The sequence below is a fragment of the Maylandia zebra genome, linkage group LG3 (assembly GCF_041146795.1).
Source record: "Maylandia zebra isolate NMK-2024a linkage group LG3, Mzebra_GT3a, whole genome shotgun sequence".
NCBI classification, from domain to species: domain Eukaryota; kingdom Metazoa; phylum Chordata; class Actinopteri; order Cichliformes; family Cichlidae; genus Maylandia; species Maylandia zebra.
The window spans coordinates 61,398,575-61,417,988 of record NC_135169.1 but is presented as its reverse complement, the minus strand read 5'-3'; the positions used below and the strand labels follow the sequence as shown (position 1 = coordinate 61,417,988).

General features: G+C 41.1%; 1 protein-coding gene across 1 annotated transcript in view; it reads left to right on the top strand.

The window, feature by feature from the left end:
- Positions 1-19,414, top strand: part of LOC143416884 (uncharacterized) — a 463,686-nt gene that overhangs the window by 276,279 nt on the left and 167,993 nt on the right. The window contains exons 13-16 of the mRNA XM_076882531.1: positions 6,283-6,456; positions 10,360-10,536; positions 13,079-13,255; positions 15,800-15,994. Coding sequence (XP_076738646.1) covers positions 6,283-6,456; positions 10,360-10,536; positions 13,079-13,255; positions 15,800-15,994 — 723 coding nt within the window. The remainder of the gene's footprint in view (positions 1-6,282; positions 6,457-10,359; positions 10,537-13,078; positions 13,256-15,799; positions 15,995-19,414) is intronic.

Genomic DNA, 19,414 nt, shown 5'->3' with positions numbered 1-19,414 from the left:
ACACTTATCCTTCTGTAAGGAAGAGGACTCCCTTACTGCATTTATTTATATTGTATTGTCTGTATAGCACTTTAGAGCACACCTTTCACTTTATTAAAAGCACCTTATCAAGCAATTTATGAGCATTGCACTTTAAGCATGGATTTGCACACAAGAAGTTTAAATATTTATTGACTATTTATTGGGAATTTTAAAATCAGTTGGTGGCCTTGTTTCAGATCCTGCACAGCTGCTCCTCATCAAGGAATGTGGTGGTTGTCTGTCAGGAGAGAAGAATGGTGATTGAGATTGTGATTAAGGTTTACCAGTAAGGAAAACTAATGCAAACGTGTGTGTGAAATCTAGGGATAAAAGTGGTGCAAATAAGTGTTTGTAAGTTAATGATTACTCACCTTTCTTGCCTGTGTCCTCTTCAAGGTGTTTGGGCAAATGTTTCCCCTGGGGTCCAGACACCATTTAAAGGTTCCGGGAGAGACCATTGGTAAAGAGAGTGTGGTGAATCTTTTTGTGCTTGGGTTTCTGGGTTTTTATAATAGTGGGTTTGGTGTAACATTAAAGTGTGAAATATTTATTAATATGTAAATGTAAAAATGTATTTATGTATTTATTTATTCTTATTGATATATTGTATACTGTGGTGGAAGGTTGGGATTTAAGAATTTACCTGAGAGTGGAATAATGGTTAAGTCTGTGACAGCTGAACATATTTAAGGCTGCCAGTTGTCATTAGAGGGATATTTTTTGTGCTGTGAAGAGGCTCGACCATTTAATTGTTGTAAGGAGAGCCGTATAGCGAATAAATACTTTGTTCCACTACACTTGCCTTGGTCTGTCTCACTGTGTTTCCAGCCGCTAAGGGCTGCCCTATTACACCTTCCAATAATAGATAGTGGTAGACTTATCCAACGCTCCAAATCTTTGGAAATTTTCTGTAGTATTATATTATAGTTAAGTACCACCACATCTTTTAATGAAGGAACTATTTTAATACCGAGATAGATGAATTCAGAGTTAACAGTAAAGCCAGATACATTCTGATTTACGTTTTGATTGTACCCTTGATTAAGTAACATTAATGATGATTTTGTTACATTAACTTTATACCCTGAGAAAACCCCAAACTGATCTAATAAATCCTTTACATCGGGCACAGAGTTTTTTAATTGCTTTAAAAATATTATGATATCATCAGCAAATAAAGCAATTCTAGGCAAGGCAAGGCAAGGCAAATTTATTTGTATAGCACAATTCAACAACAAGGTGATTCAAAGTGCTTTACAGAGACATTAGAAACAAAAACAAATAAAAAGCATGATTTAAGATTGACTAAAACAAGCAAACAAACTAACTAACTAAACACACACATTCACATTCACACCTGTTCGCGCGATCTGAACCCTTATCGTAAGGGGAGCTACCAGTCCTTCTGTGGACGAGCTACTTTCTATTTTAAATTCCCTGAATTTAAAATAGAATTTAAAATTAATTCTATGTTCCTTTCTACCAATCCTAACACCTTGTATTTGTCCGCTGTTTCTAACAGCTATTGCCAGAGGTTCAATAGCTAAAAGGAATAAGAGTGGAGATAAAGGTGAACCCTGCGGGCACCCTCTTTTAATATCAAATTGTTCAGAGATAATCTCATTTGTCTTAACCTGAGCCACAGAGTGACAATGTAATAGTTTGATCCAATGCAGAAATACCTTTCCAAACCCAAATCTAACAATGACATCAAAAAGATATGACCGTTCAATTCTATCAAAAGCCTTCTCCGCGTCAAGCAAAAGAATGGCTGTATCGTCCTGCTCACTTTGATTATGAAGAATGTTTAAAACTCGTCTTACATTATGAAAACCCTGTCTATGTTTAACAAATCCATTTTGATCATCCCCTATAATAACTGGAAGAATACTTTCTAATCTTTTAGCAAAAATTTTACAAATAATTTTAGTGTCTGTATTGATTAAGCTTATAGGACGCATATTTTCACACTTATTATTTAGTTTTCCAGGTTTAGGAAGCAGTATTATCAGGGACTTCCTTAATGAGTCAGTAAGATTGCCATTATTAAAACATTCTATATACATATCTAAGAGGGGCTGTGCTAATTTATCTTTAAAATATTTGTAAAGGTCAATTTGCAATCCATCTGGACCAGCTGTTTTGCCAGCATTTAAGGAGTTTATTGCATCTATAATTTCATGTATACTAATTTGCCTATCAACATTTACTTTGTCTTTTTCTGAAATTTTTGGTATTTCAAGTTTATCTAGAAATAAAGATTGCATTCTAGTTACATTATTGAGTTCAGAGTTATATAGCGTTTCATAAAATCTTTTAAATGCATTATTTATCTCTAATGGGTCTACTATAGTATTACCATTTGAATTTTCTAATTTTGTAATTGCCTTTTTGAATTCCATCTTTTTTATACGCCATGCCAGGAGTTTGCTGGGTTTTTCACCTTGGTCATAGAATTGTTGCTTTAATCTCAATAAATTAACAGCTGCTTTTTCACTTGTCATTTCATTATATTGCGTTCTCAAAAGTAATAATTCTTTTACAATATACTCATTGTTTTGACCTGATTGAAAGCTAATCTCTTCTAACTTTTTTATTCTTACTTCCAGATAATTTATCCTTTGATTTCTTTCTCTTGTTTTATTACTAGTATAACTTATAATTTGCCCTCTTAAGTATGCTTTAAAGGCTTCCCATCTTACACTTGCCGATGTTTGATCTGAGTTATGTTCAAAGTATTCATTAATTTGCTTGCCTAAAAACTCAAGAAACTGTTTATCCTGCATCCACTTCAGTTGAAACCTCCATTCAAATCGAGTCTTGATCAGTTTTGGTTCTATGAAAGTCAAAGTAACGACTGCATGGTCCGAAATTACTATTTCCTTATACTGGCAATCTTTTATAAAATGAACCAACTCATTTGATACCAAGAAGTAATCTATTCTAGAGTACGCTTTATGTGTACCTGACCAGCAAGAGTATTGCAACTTGGTTGGATTTTGATCTCGCCATATATCACTTAAATTTAACTCCTTCATGAATTGTTTGATCACCTTTCGTGTTCTATTGTGAGTATTATCCATGCCTGAGGATTTATCCTTCTGTGGATTCAGAGCACAATTTAAGTCCCCCGCAATTATACATTTACCTTGCAAGTCTGAGATTTTAAGAAATAAATTGCTATAAGAGTTTGGATTATCTTCATTTGGGCCATAAATATTAATTAAATTTAGTCTAGTGGAGAATAGATTACCTTGTATTATTAGAAAACGTCCATTACTATCCTTAAGCACGTGCTCAACTTGAAAAGGTATAGATTTATGAATCATTATCATGACGCCCCTGGAATTGGAGGAGTAGGCGTTGAAAATATTTGACCTGGCCATCTACGTTTCATTCTATTTATCTCACTATCTAGCATATGAGTTTCTTCTAGAAACACTATTTTGGCCTTTAAATTCTTAATCCTACTAGTGACTTGTTTTATTTTTACTAACGTGCGCAAACCTCTACAATTCCAAGAAGCACAGTCAATCAAGACTTCTGTCATGTATATTCACTTCTATTAACCTATACTATTAACTAAATACACACATATATATACACAGAAAAAAACAAAAAAGAAAAGAAAGATATTATACCATGTTGAGCATTTATCGATTTGAGAGAGCAACCCTTCCCACACCCCAGCCTGAATACGAACATACAGGTATCCCTTAACCCCAAAAATACTTCCGTTCTCTTCTTGAAACATGACCACTCTAAGCCGAGGAACTAATTACCCGCGTTTAGCAACAGTTGTTACATTAACAATAGAAATAAATCCACCTTATCAAGTTTTAACTCTCCCACATTTAACACAGTAAGTGAAATTACTAGTAACTCTTATTAAGAAAACAAAATAGCCAAAGTCTAGCCCAGCATTATGTAGTAATCCTTTGGCAATATAGTAAATTGTTCTTTCCATTAGAGTGCGTAAATATAGTTAGAGCAGAGTTATTGATCTACCATCATATGCCTTATCAAGCATTTTGTACTTGTTCAAGGCTCTTGATGTAGACGTCCACGTCCGCTGGAGTATCGAATACCTGCGTACGTTCCTCGTTGGTCAAAAGCAACCTAACCGGGTAAATGATCCTGTGTTTCCATAATCCAATCTCCCGCAGCTTCTTCCTCACACCATCATATTGGCGCTGTTGTCTATATATGATATATATATGAAGAGCAGATTCATCAGATTATGACCTCACTCTGTTTTGTCTTCATATACATTCAGTCTGTGTTTATAATGCAGATTTTCTGCTTTTATAATAACACATTTTATATTTTCTATCATCACAGACTGACTGAGTGTCGACTCTCAGAGTCTCACTGTGAAGTTGTGGCCTCAGCTCTGAAGTCCAACCCCTCCCATCTGACACAGCTGAACATGAGTAACAACTACAAGCTGCAGGATTCAGCAGTGAAGCTTCTGTGTGCTGGACTGGAGAGTCCAAACTGTCGACTGGAGACTCTGAGGTGAGTTCACTGACTGCGGCTGTTGTTGTTTTTCTATATTTCAGGTCTTTGATTGATGTTTGAAACTTTCTTTAGTTCCTAAATGTTCAGGATGTGTCTGAAGACAAACGTGAAGAAGTTTGAGTGCTTTCAGAAATCTTGTCTTTCCAAACGACTGAACAACAGTTTTTCCTTTTGGCTCCAAACAGAAGTGACAGACTTGAGCAGGGTTCATTTAAAGGCTGACAGAAGTGGAGTGGTGACGGGGAGATGTTTGACAGGACAGTGTTTCAGCCTCCACAGGTTCATGTTGTGCTCCATCAGTCAGTGAAGATGAAGTCAGTGCTGATGAGGCTGTAGAGTGTGTGAGGGATGTGAATGAGGATGATGAAGATCTGATGATAGCAGATAAAAACAGGCTGCAGAGACTTTGAGCCATACAGGGCACACAGTGTGTGTACAGAACAGCTGAAACCATTATGGAGGCCTCACTGGAATATGGAAGCATCACAGTACAGCTTCAGTGAAGCATTAAAGTCTCTGATATGAGATTAGAAATGAAGCAGCCAGAGCTTTTTCATGAGTGGAAATCCACTGTGACTGTGAGCTGCTGCTACAGCCTCCAGATTAGCCAGCAGCTCATCCTGCTCAACATTTTCTCACCAACTTTAATGGAAGTGTGATGTTTTCAGCTGGAGTGATGGTCAGGGTGGCCTCCCTCTCCTCTTCTTCTCCTCTTTCTCTTTCATTTGTAAAGCCACTTCTGCTGCTTTCATTCATTTGGAAGTCCTGTAGCTGAGTTTGGGAGAGACTAACAGCCTCGGCAGCAGAGGGGAGAAAGGCTGTAACACCACCACTTTACTCTGTTCTACCTGTCACATCATTTTATCAGGAAACAAATATGCTCATGTTTTTACTATGTTTGTCTTGAAGATGTAAGAAGATCACATGGTGCTTTTTATTATTGTGTTGGTTTGTTTCCTGTCTCTTGGATGGAGCCCAGCTGTGCGTGGCCCCTGGGCCTGTGGTCAGAGTGTGTGCTGGATAATCCGGCCCAGGATGAGGCCAAACTGACATGGGATGAAATGTTTGTCACATAATTGAGCTTAGTGTAGTTTCATTTCTGCACAATTTAAAAAAACCAAAACTTTGTTCTGTCTTTTCTATGTTATACTGTAGACTTTCTTTGATACTGTGTCGTAAAGGAGCAGCTTTTACTTTGAAGGGGAGGCGTCTCTGTTTCCTCTTAAGGTTGGATGATGGAAGCAAATGAGTGTGTGATGTTCTTTCAGTGTTGCACTTTGTAGACGCTCCCTGAGCACTGGTCTCACAGCCAGCTGCACATAGAGACCAGTGTTGTTAGTCCAGGTCAGAAGATGACTTGTTGGAATGAAAATGAGCTTGTAGTTTGTCTGCTTTAATAATGTGACTGGAAAAAGGTGTTGGACTTCAAATATGTCCATTTCTTTCACACTTCACCTTTAAAAGTGAAGCCTTGTGGTTCCTGGAAGGAAAAACACGACTTTTTCAAGTCTTTGTCCTGTTTTTATGATAAATGTACGACTTTAATGTAAAACATTCAGAGTTTTTTCTCTTGTTGTGTTTGTTTGAAGCTGCTTCCTGTTGGCTTCAGCTGTTTGGAGTTTCCATTTTCTAAACTTCTACATTCTGAACCTTCTTCAGCTCTGAACAGATGATGAAACACTGAATGATTTCAAGCTCACACTTTGTCTAATAAACTTACATCTTTCATTCTTTATACAGATTGATGGGCTGTGGTTTGTCAGAGATCAGCTGTGATTATCTGGCAGCAGCACTGAAGTCCAACCCCTCCCATCTGAGACAGCTGGACCTGAGCTGGAACAAGCTGCAGGATTCAGGAGTGAAGCATCTGTGTGGTTTCCTGGAGAGTCTAGGATGTGGACTTGAAACTCTGAGGTCAGTCAGCATGTTTTAGTTGTGCTGAGATGAATATGATGTGAAAGTTGTGCTGACACTAAACTGCAGACATCAGGCTGATATTATACTGATCCACACTGAGGATCTTCATGGTAAAGTCTGTTTTCTTCTTCTCTGGTTTAGTCCATTGACTGCAGCAGAACAATGTTCACATTTCAAACAGTGAGACTCAACGTATGGCCCGCGGCCCACACGCGGCCTGCCCACCTTTCCTGATTCAGAGAGAGGGGACCCTGATTAACTGTGTAGTGTTCTTCCTCACAGTTCTAAGTATCAGACACAACAATGAATAATCCACAGCTGACTGTCTTTAGCAGGTCAAAGGTCACGGCACACAGAAGACAGTGGGAAATATTATAATTCTGATCATTTATCAGCACATATCCATATGTATAAAAACAAAGCTGACACTGTGAGACTTGATCAGAGGTGTGATCATCACAGCAGAGGCCTTTGTGTCAAAGTCACTGAGGATCAAACAGAAACACATGAAGCAGATTTTCCTGTTCTGGCTTTTTATAGCAGATAACCTTCAAAATATTCTGCAGTCCATCAAAAACTGAAGCAAACCATGAATCAACATGTGAACATGAGCTGATGCTGCTGAAGGGAAGCAAAGTTACAGAGGTTTGATTACAGACTAGAGATGGACCGATCCGATATTACGTATCTGTATCGGTCCGATACTGACCTAAATTACTGGATCGGATATCGGAGAAAAAAAAAAATGTAATCCGATCCATTAAATATCACGAAAGCACCTCGCAAAACTTGCAACACGCCGTAACTCACCTCAGAACGTTAGCACGTCGGAGCAGTATGCATCACGTGATAGAGCAGCTGTGGCATGCGGGACCTGTCGGTGGTCTGGATAGCATGTGGAGCTTCGCTAGCAACCTGGCATTTCATCTCCGACAAAGTTATCCCCGAGAGAAGTAAAGCAAGTGTGTAAGTCCATCTCTGAATGTTTGTAAAGCATTCCCACGTTAAGCTTAACAAGCGACTGCCTCTCGCTCTCCGGCTGCTACTTCAATCGTGAAACTGCTTAAATGATCAGCTGATCGGCTTTTCTGTCGCGAGTCCGTCTCTCTTGTTTGTTTTTGGCCCACTTTGCACCAGAAAGAGGAAACCAGTGGCTGAATAACAGCAGAACGTTTAAGCTTGATAAGCTGTTGTTAGAATTTATTTATTATTACTTTCTACTCCAGGATCTTTTTCTACGTAGCTGACGGCTGGTAACTGTGCAGGGGCGGATCTAGCAAAGTTTAGCCAGGGGGGCCGATAGGGCATGAACAGGGAAAAGGGGGCACAAAGACATACTTTTCTTTCTTATTCTCATTTAAAATGTCGAGCTTTTAATAAATAATTATCTGACACCCAAAGTTTTAATTTGATGTAAAATGAATAGAAGTCAATTACTGTATATAGTGACTATTAAGTCTAATATATACCCTAGTAAGCTATAGTACTTTTTACTTTGGGAAGATACCATCTGTGCAGTCTGCAATTTTGTTGAAGAAAGATGTTGAATCTATTTAATATTTCTTGAAAAATAATTGATTTCTGTGCATTTTTTTCACACTGCATCAAATTAAGGTTGATTACGTCGATTAAGCATCATGAGGTGGCGCGTGAGGGGTGGTTCCCTATTTTTTATTTATTTATTTTTGTTGTTGCTGGGAGTTGGAACCCTATTAGTTAGGTTGCTTAATATTTACGCTAAGTACTCTTTAAAATACCAGAATAGGGAGGATGGTGTAGGTTTAAGTTTATTAGATTGATCAGTATTGCTGAACTATGAAATATTTTTTTTTGCATACAGGTATAACAGAATAGCTTTAGTGTAGTTGTTGTTTTAAACTTGAGTATGAACTTGCAGACTTGCAAAATGCAGCAAGATATTTTAAAAAACAGTTTTGTTGATTAAAAAACACTATATCGGATTCATATCGGTATCGGCAGATATCCAAATTTATGATATCGGTATCGGTATCGGACATAAAAAAGTGGTATCGTGCCATCTCTATTACAGACACAGCTGAGAGTTTGTAATCTGTCATCATTTTAAAAGGTTTAAATTTCTTCAGTATTGAACAGCAGAAATGAGGCTTTGTTTTCGGAGGCCGACAGCAGTGAACACAACAGCAGACTGGTGCGTAATAAGCAGTGAATAATGCAGGAAACAGATTTTTGAAGGTAAACTGTTCTTGAAGTACACTGAGAGAGAGAGAGCTGTGCAGGAAGTAAACGTCAAAGTCAGAGAGAATTCATGACGATGTTCATCAAACGTAAAGCGTAGTTTGGATCTTCTTCTGCTGGTTCAGTCAGTTTTGGTTGGAGACAGATTGTTATGGCCCGTCTAGGCGCGGCCAGACCACAACATAAAGGGTGATCCATCCCCGTCCACCCCCAAGCAGCACGTCACACACTTAATACTTTGTAACAGTGATTTATTTACAATGAGTGCAGTTAAACAAAGGAAGGGAGCATATCATAACTTCAGGGTGTACCCAAGGCCACAACAACAGACATAAGGTAGCCTATCTCAGGAATAAATACAACTTACCTACACAAAAGAACTAACTCAAACGACAATCACTTTCCTCCCTGCCTAACAAAAACAGGAGAAAACTGATCAAACAAAAAGGCGGTCCACCCCTACATGCTCTTACATTAATCAACATAGTGACACAGTTAACAGTCTGCCGGTTGGGTTGGGCCAAAGATGAATGACATGGCAGTCCCTGGCGGTATCTTCTTATCTGCTGCCAGCCACCCACCCTGGATGCACCAATCATGGAGGAGCACCTGCACACTCAAATTTACATATAATTACGACAACAGTCGTAACACTGATGAAACCTGCAGCTTCAGGATCTGTGAGCTGTCCACTTTCAGCCCTGACGGCGTGTCCGTGTACGTGCCGTCGAGTGAACGATCCACGCTCTGTGTTTCCATCTTTGTTTGTTTAGCTGCTCTCATTTACTGTTTTATCCTCTAATGCTGGGTAATGTCAGCTGGTCCATGTGCAGCTGGCTGTGAGGCTCAGGGAGCGTCTACAAAGTGCAACACTGAAAGAACATCATCCATAAATATTGAGTAATAACTGGACTCTCATACAGCGAGACTCAAATGCCTTTAAACATCAGCTTATCCTGCTGATCCAAGTCCAACACTGAGTTTGTAAAAACATGTTTGTCAATCATTTTGTTTGGTTTCTGAGGAAAATGATTCAATAACTTGCTGCTAATACACAACATTTCATCATATTTCCTCATAACCCTCTTTTGTCTGACCATTTGATCCCATTTGAATTTGCAATAAAGGATCCACAGAGTTTGGTGACAATAATGACAGTAGATGTTTGTGTGAAAGTGCTGGAAGCAAATGAGTGTGTGATGTTCTTTCAGTGTTGCACTTTGTAGACGCTCCCTGAGCACTGGTCTCACAGCCAGCTGCACATAGAGACCAGTGTTGTTAGTCCAGGTCAGAAGATGACTTGTTGGAATGAAAATGAGCTTGTAGTTTGTCTGCTTTAATAATGTGACTGGAAAAAGGTGTTGGACTTCAAATATGTCCATTTCTTTCACACTTCACCTTTAAAAGTGAAGCCTTGTGGTTCCTGGAAGGAAAAACACGACTTTTTCAGGTCTTTGTCCTGGTTTTATGAGAAATGTATGACTTTAATGTGAAACATTCAGAGTTTTTTCTCTTGTTGTGTTTGTTTGAAGCTGCTTCCTGTTGGCTTCAGCTGTTTGGAGTTTCCATTTTCTAAACTTCTACATTCTGAACCTTCTTCAGCTCTGAACAGATGATGAAACACTGAATGATTTCAAGCTCACACTTTGTCTAATAAACTTACATCTTTCATTCTTTATACAGATTTGAGAGCTGTGGTTTGTCAGAGATCAGCTGTGATTATCTGGCAGCAGCACTGAAGTCCAACCCCTCCCATCTGAGACAGCTGGACCTGAGCAGGAACAACAAGCTGCAGGATTCAGGAGTGAAGCATCTGTGTGGTTTCCTGGAGAGTCCAGGATGTGGACTTGAAACTCTGAGGTCAGTCAGCATGTTTTAGTTGTGCTGAGATGAATATGATGTGAAAGTTGTGCTGACACTAAACTGCAGACATCAGGCTGATATTATACTGATCCACACTGAGGATCTTCATGGTAAAGTCTGTTTTCTTCTTCTCTGGTTTAGTCCATTGACTGCAGCAGAACAATGTTCACATTTCAAACAGTGAGACTCAACGTATGGCCCGCGGCCCACACGCGGCCTGCCCACCTTTCCTGATTCAGAGAGAGGGGACTCTGATTAACTGTGTAGTGTTCTTCCTCACAGTTCTAAGTATCAGACACAACAATGAATAATCCACAGCTGACTGTCTTTAGCAGGTCAAAGGTCACGGCACACAGCAGACAGTGGGAAATATTATAATTCTGATCATTTATCAGCACATATCCATATGTATAAAAACAAAGCTGACACTGTGAGACTTGATCAGAGGTGTGATCATCACAGCAGAGGCCTTTGTGTCAAAGTCACTGAGGATCAAACAGAAACACATGAAGCAGATTTTCCTGTTCTGGCTTTTTATAGCAGATAACCTTCAAAATATTCTGCAGTCCATCAAAAACTGAAGCAAACCATGAATCAACATGTGAACATGAGCTGATGCTGCTGAAGGGAAGCAAAGTTACAGAGGTTTGATTACAGACACAGCTGAGAGTTTGTAATCTGTCATCATTTTAAAAGGTTTAAATTTCTTCAGTATTGAACAGCAGAAATGAGGCTTTGTTTTCGGAGGCCGACAGCAGTGAACACAACAGCAGACTGGTGCGTAATAAGCAGTGAATAATGCAGGAAACAGATTTTTGAAGGTAAACTGTTCTTGAAGTACACTGAGAGAGAGAGAGCTGTGCAGGAAGTAAACGTCAAAGTCAGAGAATTCATGACGATGTTCATCAAACGTAAAGCGTAGTTTGGATCTTCTTCTGCTGCTGGTTCAGTCAGTTTTGGTTGGAGACAGATGAAACCTGCAGCTTCAGGATCTGTGAGCTGTCCACTTTCAGCCCCGACGGCGTGTCCGTGTACGTGCCGTCGAGTGAACGATCCACGCTCTGTGTTTCCATCTTTGTGTGTTTAGCTGCTCTCATTTACTGTTTTATCTGTTTGCTTGTTGTTGAAATACTTTTGGGAGCTTTAACCTGAGATTCTGGCAAAATACATTTATATTAAAAATTGATTCAGGATTGAATGAACCAACATCGCTTTATTCAAATTCAAACCATTTAAATAGGAAAATCCATTTTTTTACACCCGCCTCTAATGCTGGGTAATGTCAGCTGGTCCATGTGCAGCTGGCTGTGAGGCTCAGGGAGCGTCTACAAAGTGCAACACTGAAAGAACATCATCCATAAATATTGAGTAATAACTGGACTCTCATACAGCGAGACTCAAATGCCTTTAAACATCAGCTTATCCTGCTGATCCAAGTCCAACACTGAGTTTGTAAAAACATGTTTGTCAATCATTTTGTTTGGTTTCTGAGGAAAATGATTCAATAACTTGCTGCTAATACACAACATTTCATCATATTTCCTCATAACCCTCTTATGTCTGACCATTTGATCCCATTTGAATTTGCAATAAAGGATCCAGAATCAGAATCAGAAAGGGTTTTATTGCCAAATGTTGAGCAGGTTTACAACATTAGGAAATTGCTGCGGTGCTTCAGTGCAAACATACTGTCAGATAACGCTTAAATAGACATGAAAGAATAAGAATTAAAAGTGCTACGTAGAAAGATATATATACATGATATATACATGAGTGCAGGTGGTGATCAGTGCCAAACATGGAATGTTGCAGTGAACACAGCGTAGGGTCATGTGTTAGGGGTGGGAACAGTCATACGGTTATCTTTCATGTGTCCAACAGCAGAGGGGAAGAAACTGTTCTTATGGCGAGAGGTTCTGGTGCGAATGGACCGGAGCCTCCTGCCTGAGGGGAGCAGGTCAAACAGACTGTGTCCAGGGTGAGACGCCACAGAGTTTGGTGACAATAATGACAGTAGATGTTTGTGTGAAAGTGCTGGAAGCAAATGAGTGTGTGATGTTCTTTCAGTGTTGCACTTTGTAGACGCTCCCTGAGCACTGGTCTCACAGCCAGCTGCACATAGAGACCAGTGTTGTTAGTCCAGGTCAGAAGATGACTTGTTGGAATGAAAATGAGCTTGTAGTTTGTCTGCTTTAATAATGTGACTGGAAAAAGGTGTTGGACTTCAAATATGTCCATTTCTTTCACACTTCACCTTTAAAAGTGAAGCCTTGTGGTTCCTGGAAGGAAAAACACGACTTTTTCAAGTCTTTGTCCTGTTTTTATGAGAAATGTACGACTTTAATGTGAAACATTCAGAGTTTTTTCTCTTGTTGTGTTTGTTTGAAGCTGCTTCCTGTTGGCTTCAGCTGTTTGGAGTTTCCATTTTCTAAACTTCTACATTCTGAACCTTCTTCAGCTCTGAACAGATGATGAAACACTGAATGATTTCAAGCTCACACTTTGTCTAATAAACTTACATCTTTCATTCTTTATACAGATTTGAGAGCTGTGGTTTGTCAGAGATCAGCTGTGATTATCTGGCAGCAGCACTGAAGTCCAACCCCTCCCATCTGAGACAGCTGGACCTGAGCAGGAACAACAAGCTGCAGGATTCAGGAGTGAAGCATCTGTGTGGTTTCCTGGAGAGTCCAGGATGTGGACTTGAAACTCTGAGGTCAGTCAGCATGTTTTAGTTGTGCTGAGATGAATATGATGTGAAAGTTGTGCTGACACTAAACTGCAGACATCAGGCTGATATTATACTGATCCACACTGAGGATCTTCATGGTAAAGTCTGTTTTCTTCTTCTCTGGTTTAGTCCATTGACTGCAGCAGAACAATGTTCACATTTCAAACAGTGATACTCAACGTATGGCCCGCGGCCCACACACGGCCTGCCCACCTTTCCTGATTCAGAGAGAGGGGACCCTGATGAACTGTGTAGTGTTCTTCCTCACAGTTCTAAGTATCAGACACAACAATGAATAATCCACAGCTGACTGTCTTTAGCAGGTCAAAGGTCACGGCACACAGCAGACAGTGGGAAATATTATAACTCTGATCATTTATCAGCACATATCCATATGTATAAAAACAAAGCTGACACTGTGAGACTTGATCAGAGGTGTGATCATCACAGCAGAGGCCTTTGTGTCAAAGTCACTGAGGATCAAACAGAAACACATGAAGCAGATTTTCCTGTTCTGGCTTTTTATAGCAGATAACCTTCAAAATATTCTGCAGTCCATCAAAAACTGAAGCAAACCATGAATCAACATGTGAACATGAGCTGATGCTGCTGAAGGGAAGCAAAGTTACAGAGGTTTGATTACAGACACAGCTGAGAGTTTGTAATCTGTCATCATTTTAAAAGGTTTAAATTTCTTCAGTATTGAACAGCAGAAATGAGGCTTTGTTTTCGGAGGCTGACAGCAGTGAACACAACAGCAGACTGGTGCGTAATAAGCAGTGAATAATGCAGGAAACAGATTTTTGAAGGTAAACTGTTCTTGAAGTACTCTGAGAGAGAGAGAGCTGTGCAGGAAGTAAACGTCAAAGTCGGAGAGAATTCATGACGATGTTCATCAAACGTAAAGCATAGTTTGGATCTTCTTCTGCTGCTGGTTCAGTCAGTTTTGGTTGGAGACAGATGAAACCTGCAGCTTCAGGATCTGTGAGCTGTCCACTTTCAGCCCCGACGGCGTGTCCGTGTACGTGCTGTCGAGTGAACGATCCACGCTCTGTGTTTCCATCTTTGTGTGTTTAGCTGCTCTCATTTACTGTTTTATCTGTTTGCTTGTTGTTGAAATACTTTTGGGAGCTTTAACCTGAGATTCTGGCAAAATACATTTATATTAAAAATCGATTCAGGATTGAATGAACCAACATCGCTTTATTCAAATTCAAACCATTTAAATAGGAAAATCCATTTTTTGACACCCGCCTCTAATGCTGGGTAATGTCAGCTGGTCCATGTGCAGCTGGCTGTGAGGCTCAGGGAGCGTCTACAAAGTGCAACACTGAAAGAACATCATCCATAAATATTGAGTAATAACTGGACTCTCATACAGCGAGACTCAAATGCCTTTAAACATCAGCTTATCCTGCTGATCCAAGTCCAACACTGAGTTTGTAAAAACATGTTTGTCAATCATTTTGTTTGGTTTCTGAGGAAAATGATTCAATAACTTGCTGCTAATACACAACATTTCATCCTATTTCCTCATAACCCTCTTATGTCTGACCATTTGATCCCATTTGAATTTGCAATAAAGGATCCAGAATCAGAATCAGAAAGGGTTTTATTGCCAAATGTTGAGCAGGTTTACAACATTAGGAAATTGCTGCGGTGCTTCAGTGCAAACATACTGTCAGATAACGCTTAAATAGACATGAAAGAATAAGAATTAAAAGTGCTACGTAGAAAGATATATATACATGATATATACATGAGTGCAGGTGGTGATCAGTGCCAAACATGGAATGTTGCAGTGAACACAGCGTAGGGTCATGTGTTAGGGGTGGGAACAGTCATACGGTTATCTTTCATGTGTCCAACAGCAGAGGGGAAGAAACTGTTCTTATGGCGAGAGGTTCTGGTGCGAATGGACCGGAGCCTCCTGCCTGAAGGGAGCAGGTCAAACAGACTGTGTCCAGGGTGAGACGCCACAGAGTTTGGTGACAATAATGACAGTAGATGTTTGTGTGAAAGTGCTGGAAGCAAATGAGTGTGTGATGTTCTTTCAGTGTTGCACTTTGTAGACGCTCCCTGAGCACTGGTCTCACAGCCAGCTGCACATAGAGACCAGTGTTGTTAGTCCAGGTCAGAAGATGACTTGTTGGAATGAAAATGAGCTTGTAGTTTGTCTGCTTTAATAATGTGACTGGAAAAAGGTGTTGGACTTCAAATATGTCCATTTCTTTCACACTTCACCTTTAAAAGTGAAGCCTTGTGGTTCCTGGAAGGAAAAACACGACTTTTTCAAGTCTTTGTCCTGTTTTTATGAGAAATGTACGACTTTAATGTGAAACATTCAGAGTTTTTTCTCTTGTTGTGTTTGTTTGAAGCTGCTTCCTGTTGGCTTCAGCTGTTTGGAGTTTCCATTTTCTAAACTTCTACATTCTGAACCTTCTTCAGCTCTGAACAGATGATGAAACACTGAATGATTTCAAGCTCACACTTTGTCTAATAAACTTACATCTTTCACTCTTTATACAGATTGAGGGGCTGTTATTTGTCAGAGATCAGCTGTGATTATCTGGCAGCAGCACTGAAGTCCAACCCCTCCCATCTGAGAGAACTGAACCTGAGTAATGACTCCTGGTCTTCGACCAACAACAACCTGCAGGATTCAGGAGTGAAGCACCTGTGTGGTTTCCTGGAGAGTCCCGGATGTGGACTTGAAACTCTGAGGTCAGTCAGCATGTTTTAGTTGTGCTGAGATGAATATGATGTGAAAGTTGTGCTGACACTAAACTGCAGACATCAGGCTGATATTATACTGATCCACACTGATGATCTTCATGGTAAAGTCTGTTTTCTTCTTCTCTGGTTTAGTCCATTGACTGCAGCAGAACAATGTTCACATTTCAAACCTTCAAAGAGGAAAAAAAATCCTCCACTGGATAATTCACTGTGAAACTCTCAAACTCTTCATTCCACCTTAAAGTCTGTCTGACACTGAAATCCAAAGCAAAATGTGCGTTTGCTTTACAGACAGCAGTCCAACACAAACATACACACATCATCCAAAACACAGTCCAACATCCAAATCTCCTCCACTGCCAGCATGAATGATGGGAAAGAGAAGGAGGAATACTCTGACATTCAGGGTTAGAATGAGTTTCATGAAGCAGACTGTGAAGATCAAAGCTGCATTAGAAAGCTTACATGAATGAATGAGTGGACAGAGATCATCTGAAGCACTTCAAAGGCTTTAAATCAGCACATTTCTCTTCATTCTGTTAGCTTCATTCCACAGAAAACTGAGAGAAACTAACAGCAGGCTAATAAGATGCTGACCAATAGGTTTCTATTAAAGGTTGTAATTTGTATATGAAAAAGTGCTTTGGCTCAGCAGGGATCAGCTTACAGGTAGAATACAGCTGCTGGATGGGATTAGCATGTCATAGCTATCTACCAAACTGCTAACTGGGGGATTTCAGGCCATCTATGAATCATTTTTGCAAACTGTTTATTCAGCTTAGGCTCACAGGGCTGCAGCCTGTGCCCTAGCTGTCATAGGGCAAGAGGCGTGGTCCACCTGCACAGGTGAGCAGTCCATCACAGGGCCAACAGAGAGAGACAGAGAAGCACTCTCTCACATCCACACCTACAGCCAATTTAGAAGCACCAATGAACCTAAGCAGCATTTCATTGGACTGTGGGAGAACATCCAACCTCCACAGAAAGGCCAACAAGCTTCAACCTACAACCTTCTTGCTTTAAGGCACTAGTGCGAACCACTTTTCCCCATTTCAGCCCAAATCCTGCATCTTCCTGTTTCTGACTCCAGGCCAGCTCCACTAACACTTTCTCATCAGACACTGCCACCTAGTGGAGGAAGTCTTAGTTCCATTTGAAGCTTCAGATTACAGTTAGTTCCTTTACAAAGAGGTGGAGGTGGTGGGGCCACAGCACCATCATCACTGAGTGCCATAGGACACTTAACCTTTGTTTCCATATGCTGGGAACTTCCTGTTGTTCCAAGGAGGACTGGAAAATGTGTGAAAATCTCCCAGTCAGTTCCTCACAGCACACTTCAATCATTTCCCTCCCACAGCATCAGGACCAGGGCTTTTTCTCTCTTTGGTCCCACTAAGAGATTTCCACACAAACACCTCATCAGTGGGACTCTCAGAGCTACCAGCCCTTTATCGGGAAACTAGCGGACGACACAGCAGAAAGAACTATCATCCATACGTTTCCCAACCAGAAGCCGTGGGTGGATAAAAACATCCGCGACGCTCTGAGATCACGCACCGCTGCCTACAATGAAGGGCTCGTCTCCGGTAATATGGACCTATACAAGGCTGCGTCCTACAACGTGCGCAGCGCGGTCCGAAAGGCAAAGCGGAGCTACGGGGAAAAACTAGAGTCACAGCTACGACAGTGCGACTCTAGGAGCCTGTGGAAAGGACTGTGGTCTATAACGGACTATAAACGACCAGCTTCTTCAATGATGAATGCCGATGCTTCACTGGCTGATGAGCTGAATACGTTTTATGCTCGCTTCGACGCCGCAGCAATTAAAACAACAATCGGCTGCGCGCGCTCGGAGTGCACCAGTGAAGAAAATGCATTCGTCATCACAGAGCATGCCATGAGGAACACCTTCAGTAGGGTGAACACCAGGAAGGCAGCAGGACCAGATGCAATCCCTGGCCGGGTCCTTAGAGCCTGCGCTGACCAGCTAGCACCGGTGTTCACGGAGATCTTCAACCTCTCCCTGGCCCAAGCTGTGGTTCCCACGTGCTTCAAACAGTCCATTATTGTTCCTGTTCCAAAGAAACAACAGCCCGCTTGCCACAATGACTACCGTCCAGTAGCACTGACTTCAATTGTGATGAAGTGTTTTGAAAGACTGATGAGAGATCACATCACTTCTTCACTTCCTGCCACCATCGACTCACTTCAGTTTGCTTACCGGACTAATCGTTCCACAGACGATGCCATATCTCACCTGCTCCACACATCCCTGAGTCACCTGGACACTGGCAGAGGGAATTATGTTAGGATGCTGTTCGTGGACTACAGTTCAGCATTCAACACAATAATTCCCTCTAAGCTTTTCACCAAGTTGACAGATCTAGGACTCAGCTCATCACTGTGTCAGTGGATCCTCAACTTCCTCACAGACAGACCCCAATCAGTGAGGGTGGGAAAACAAGTCTCCCCCTCCATCTCACTCAGCACTGGAGTGCCTCAAGGCTGTGTTTTAAGCCCCCTGCTGTACTCACTGCACACTTATGACTGTGTAGCCACATCAGACACCACCTCCATTGTCAAGTTTGCTGACGACACTGCTGTTGTAGGCCTGATCTCCGACAACATCGAGATGGCCTACCTGGAGGAGATTAGGAACCTGGAGACCTGGTGCCAGGAGAATAACCTCCTCCTAAACATCAGCAAGACTAAGGAGCTGATCGTGGACTTCACTACAAAGCAGGCGAGGAATTACAAACCCCTCATCATCAGTGGCACGCCAGTGGAGAGAGTGGACAGTTTCCGATACCTGGGTGTCCACATCACTCGGGACCTGTCATGGTCCTGCCACATCAACACCCTGGTTAAGAAAGCCCGTCAGCGTCTCTTCTTCCTCAGAAGACTTAGAGACTTCCATCTACCACTGAAGGTGCTCAAGAACTTCTACTCCTCCACCATCGAGAGCATCCTGACGGCAAACATCTGCACCTGGTTTGGGAACAGCACCAAACAGGACAGACGAGATCTGCAAAGAGTGGTGCGCTCAGCCGAATGCATCATTCAATCACAGCTCCCTGACCTGCTGTCCATCTACACCAAGCGGTGCAAGTCCAAAGCTAGGAAGATTATGATGGACCTCTCCCATCCCAACAATGGACTCTTCTCACTGTTGAGGTCTGGGAAGCGCTTCCGCTCCCTTAAGGCCAAAATAGAGAGAATGAGGAGGAGCTTCTTCCCACAGGCTATTCGGGCCCTGAACCAGGTGTAGGACTGGACTCTCACACACGTCACCACACGCACCACCACACATTTCCTATAATCCTATAATTTATAATCTTTATAATCTCTTCTGCTATTTGCACATTCTTTACTGTAAATTCCTAAGTTAATTTGTAAATTCTGTAGTAA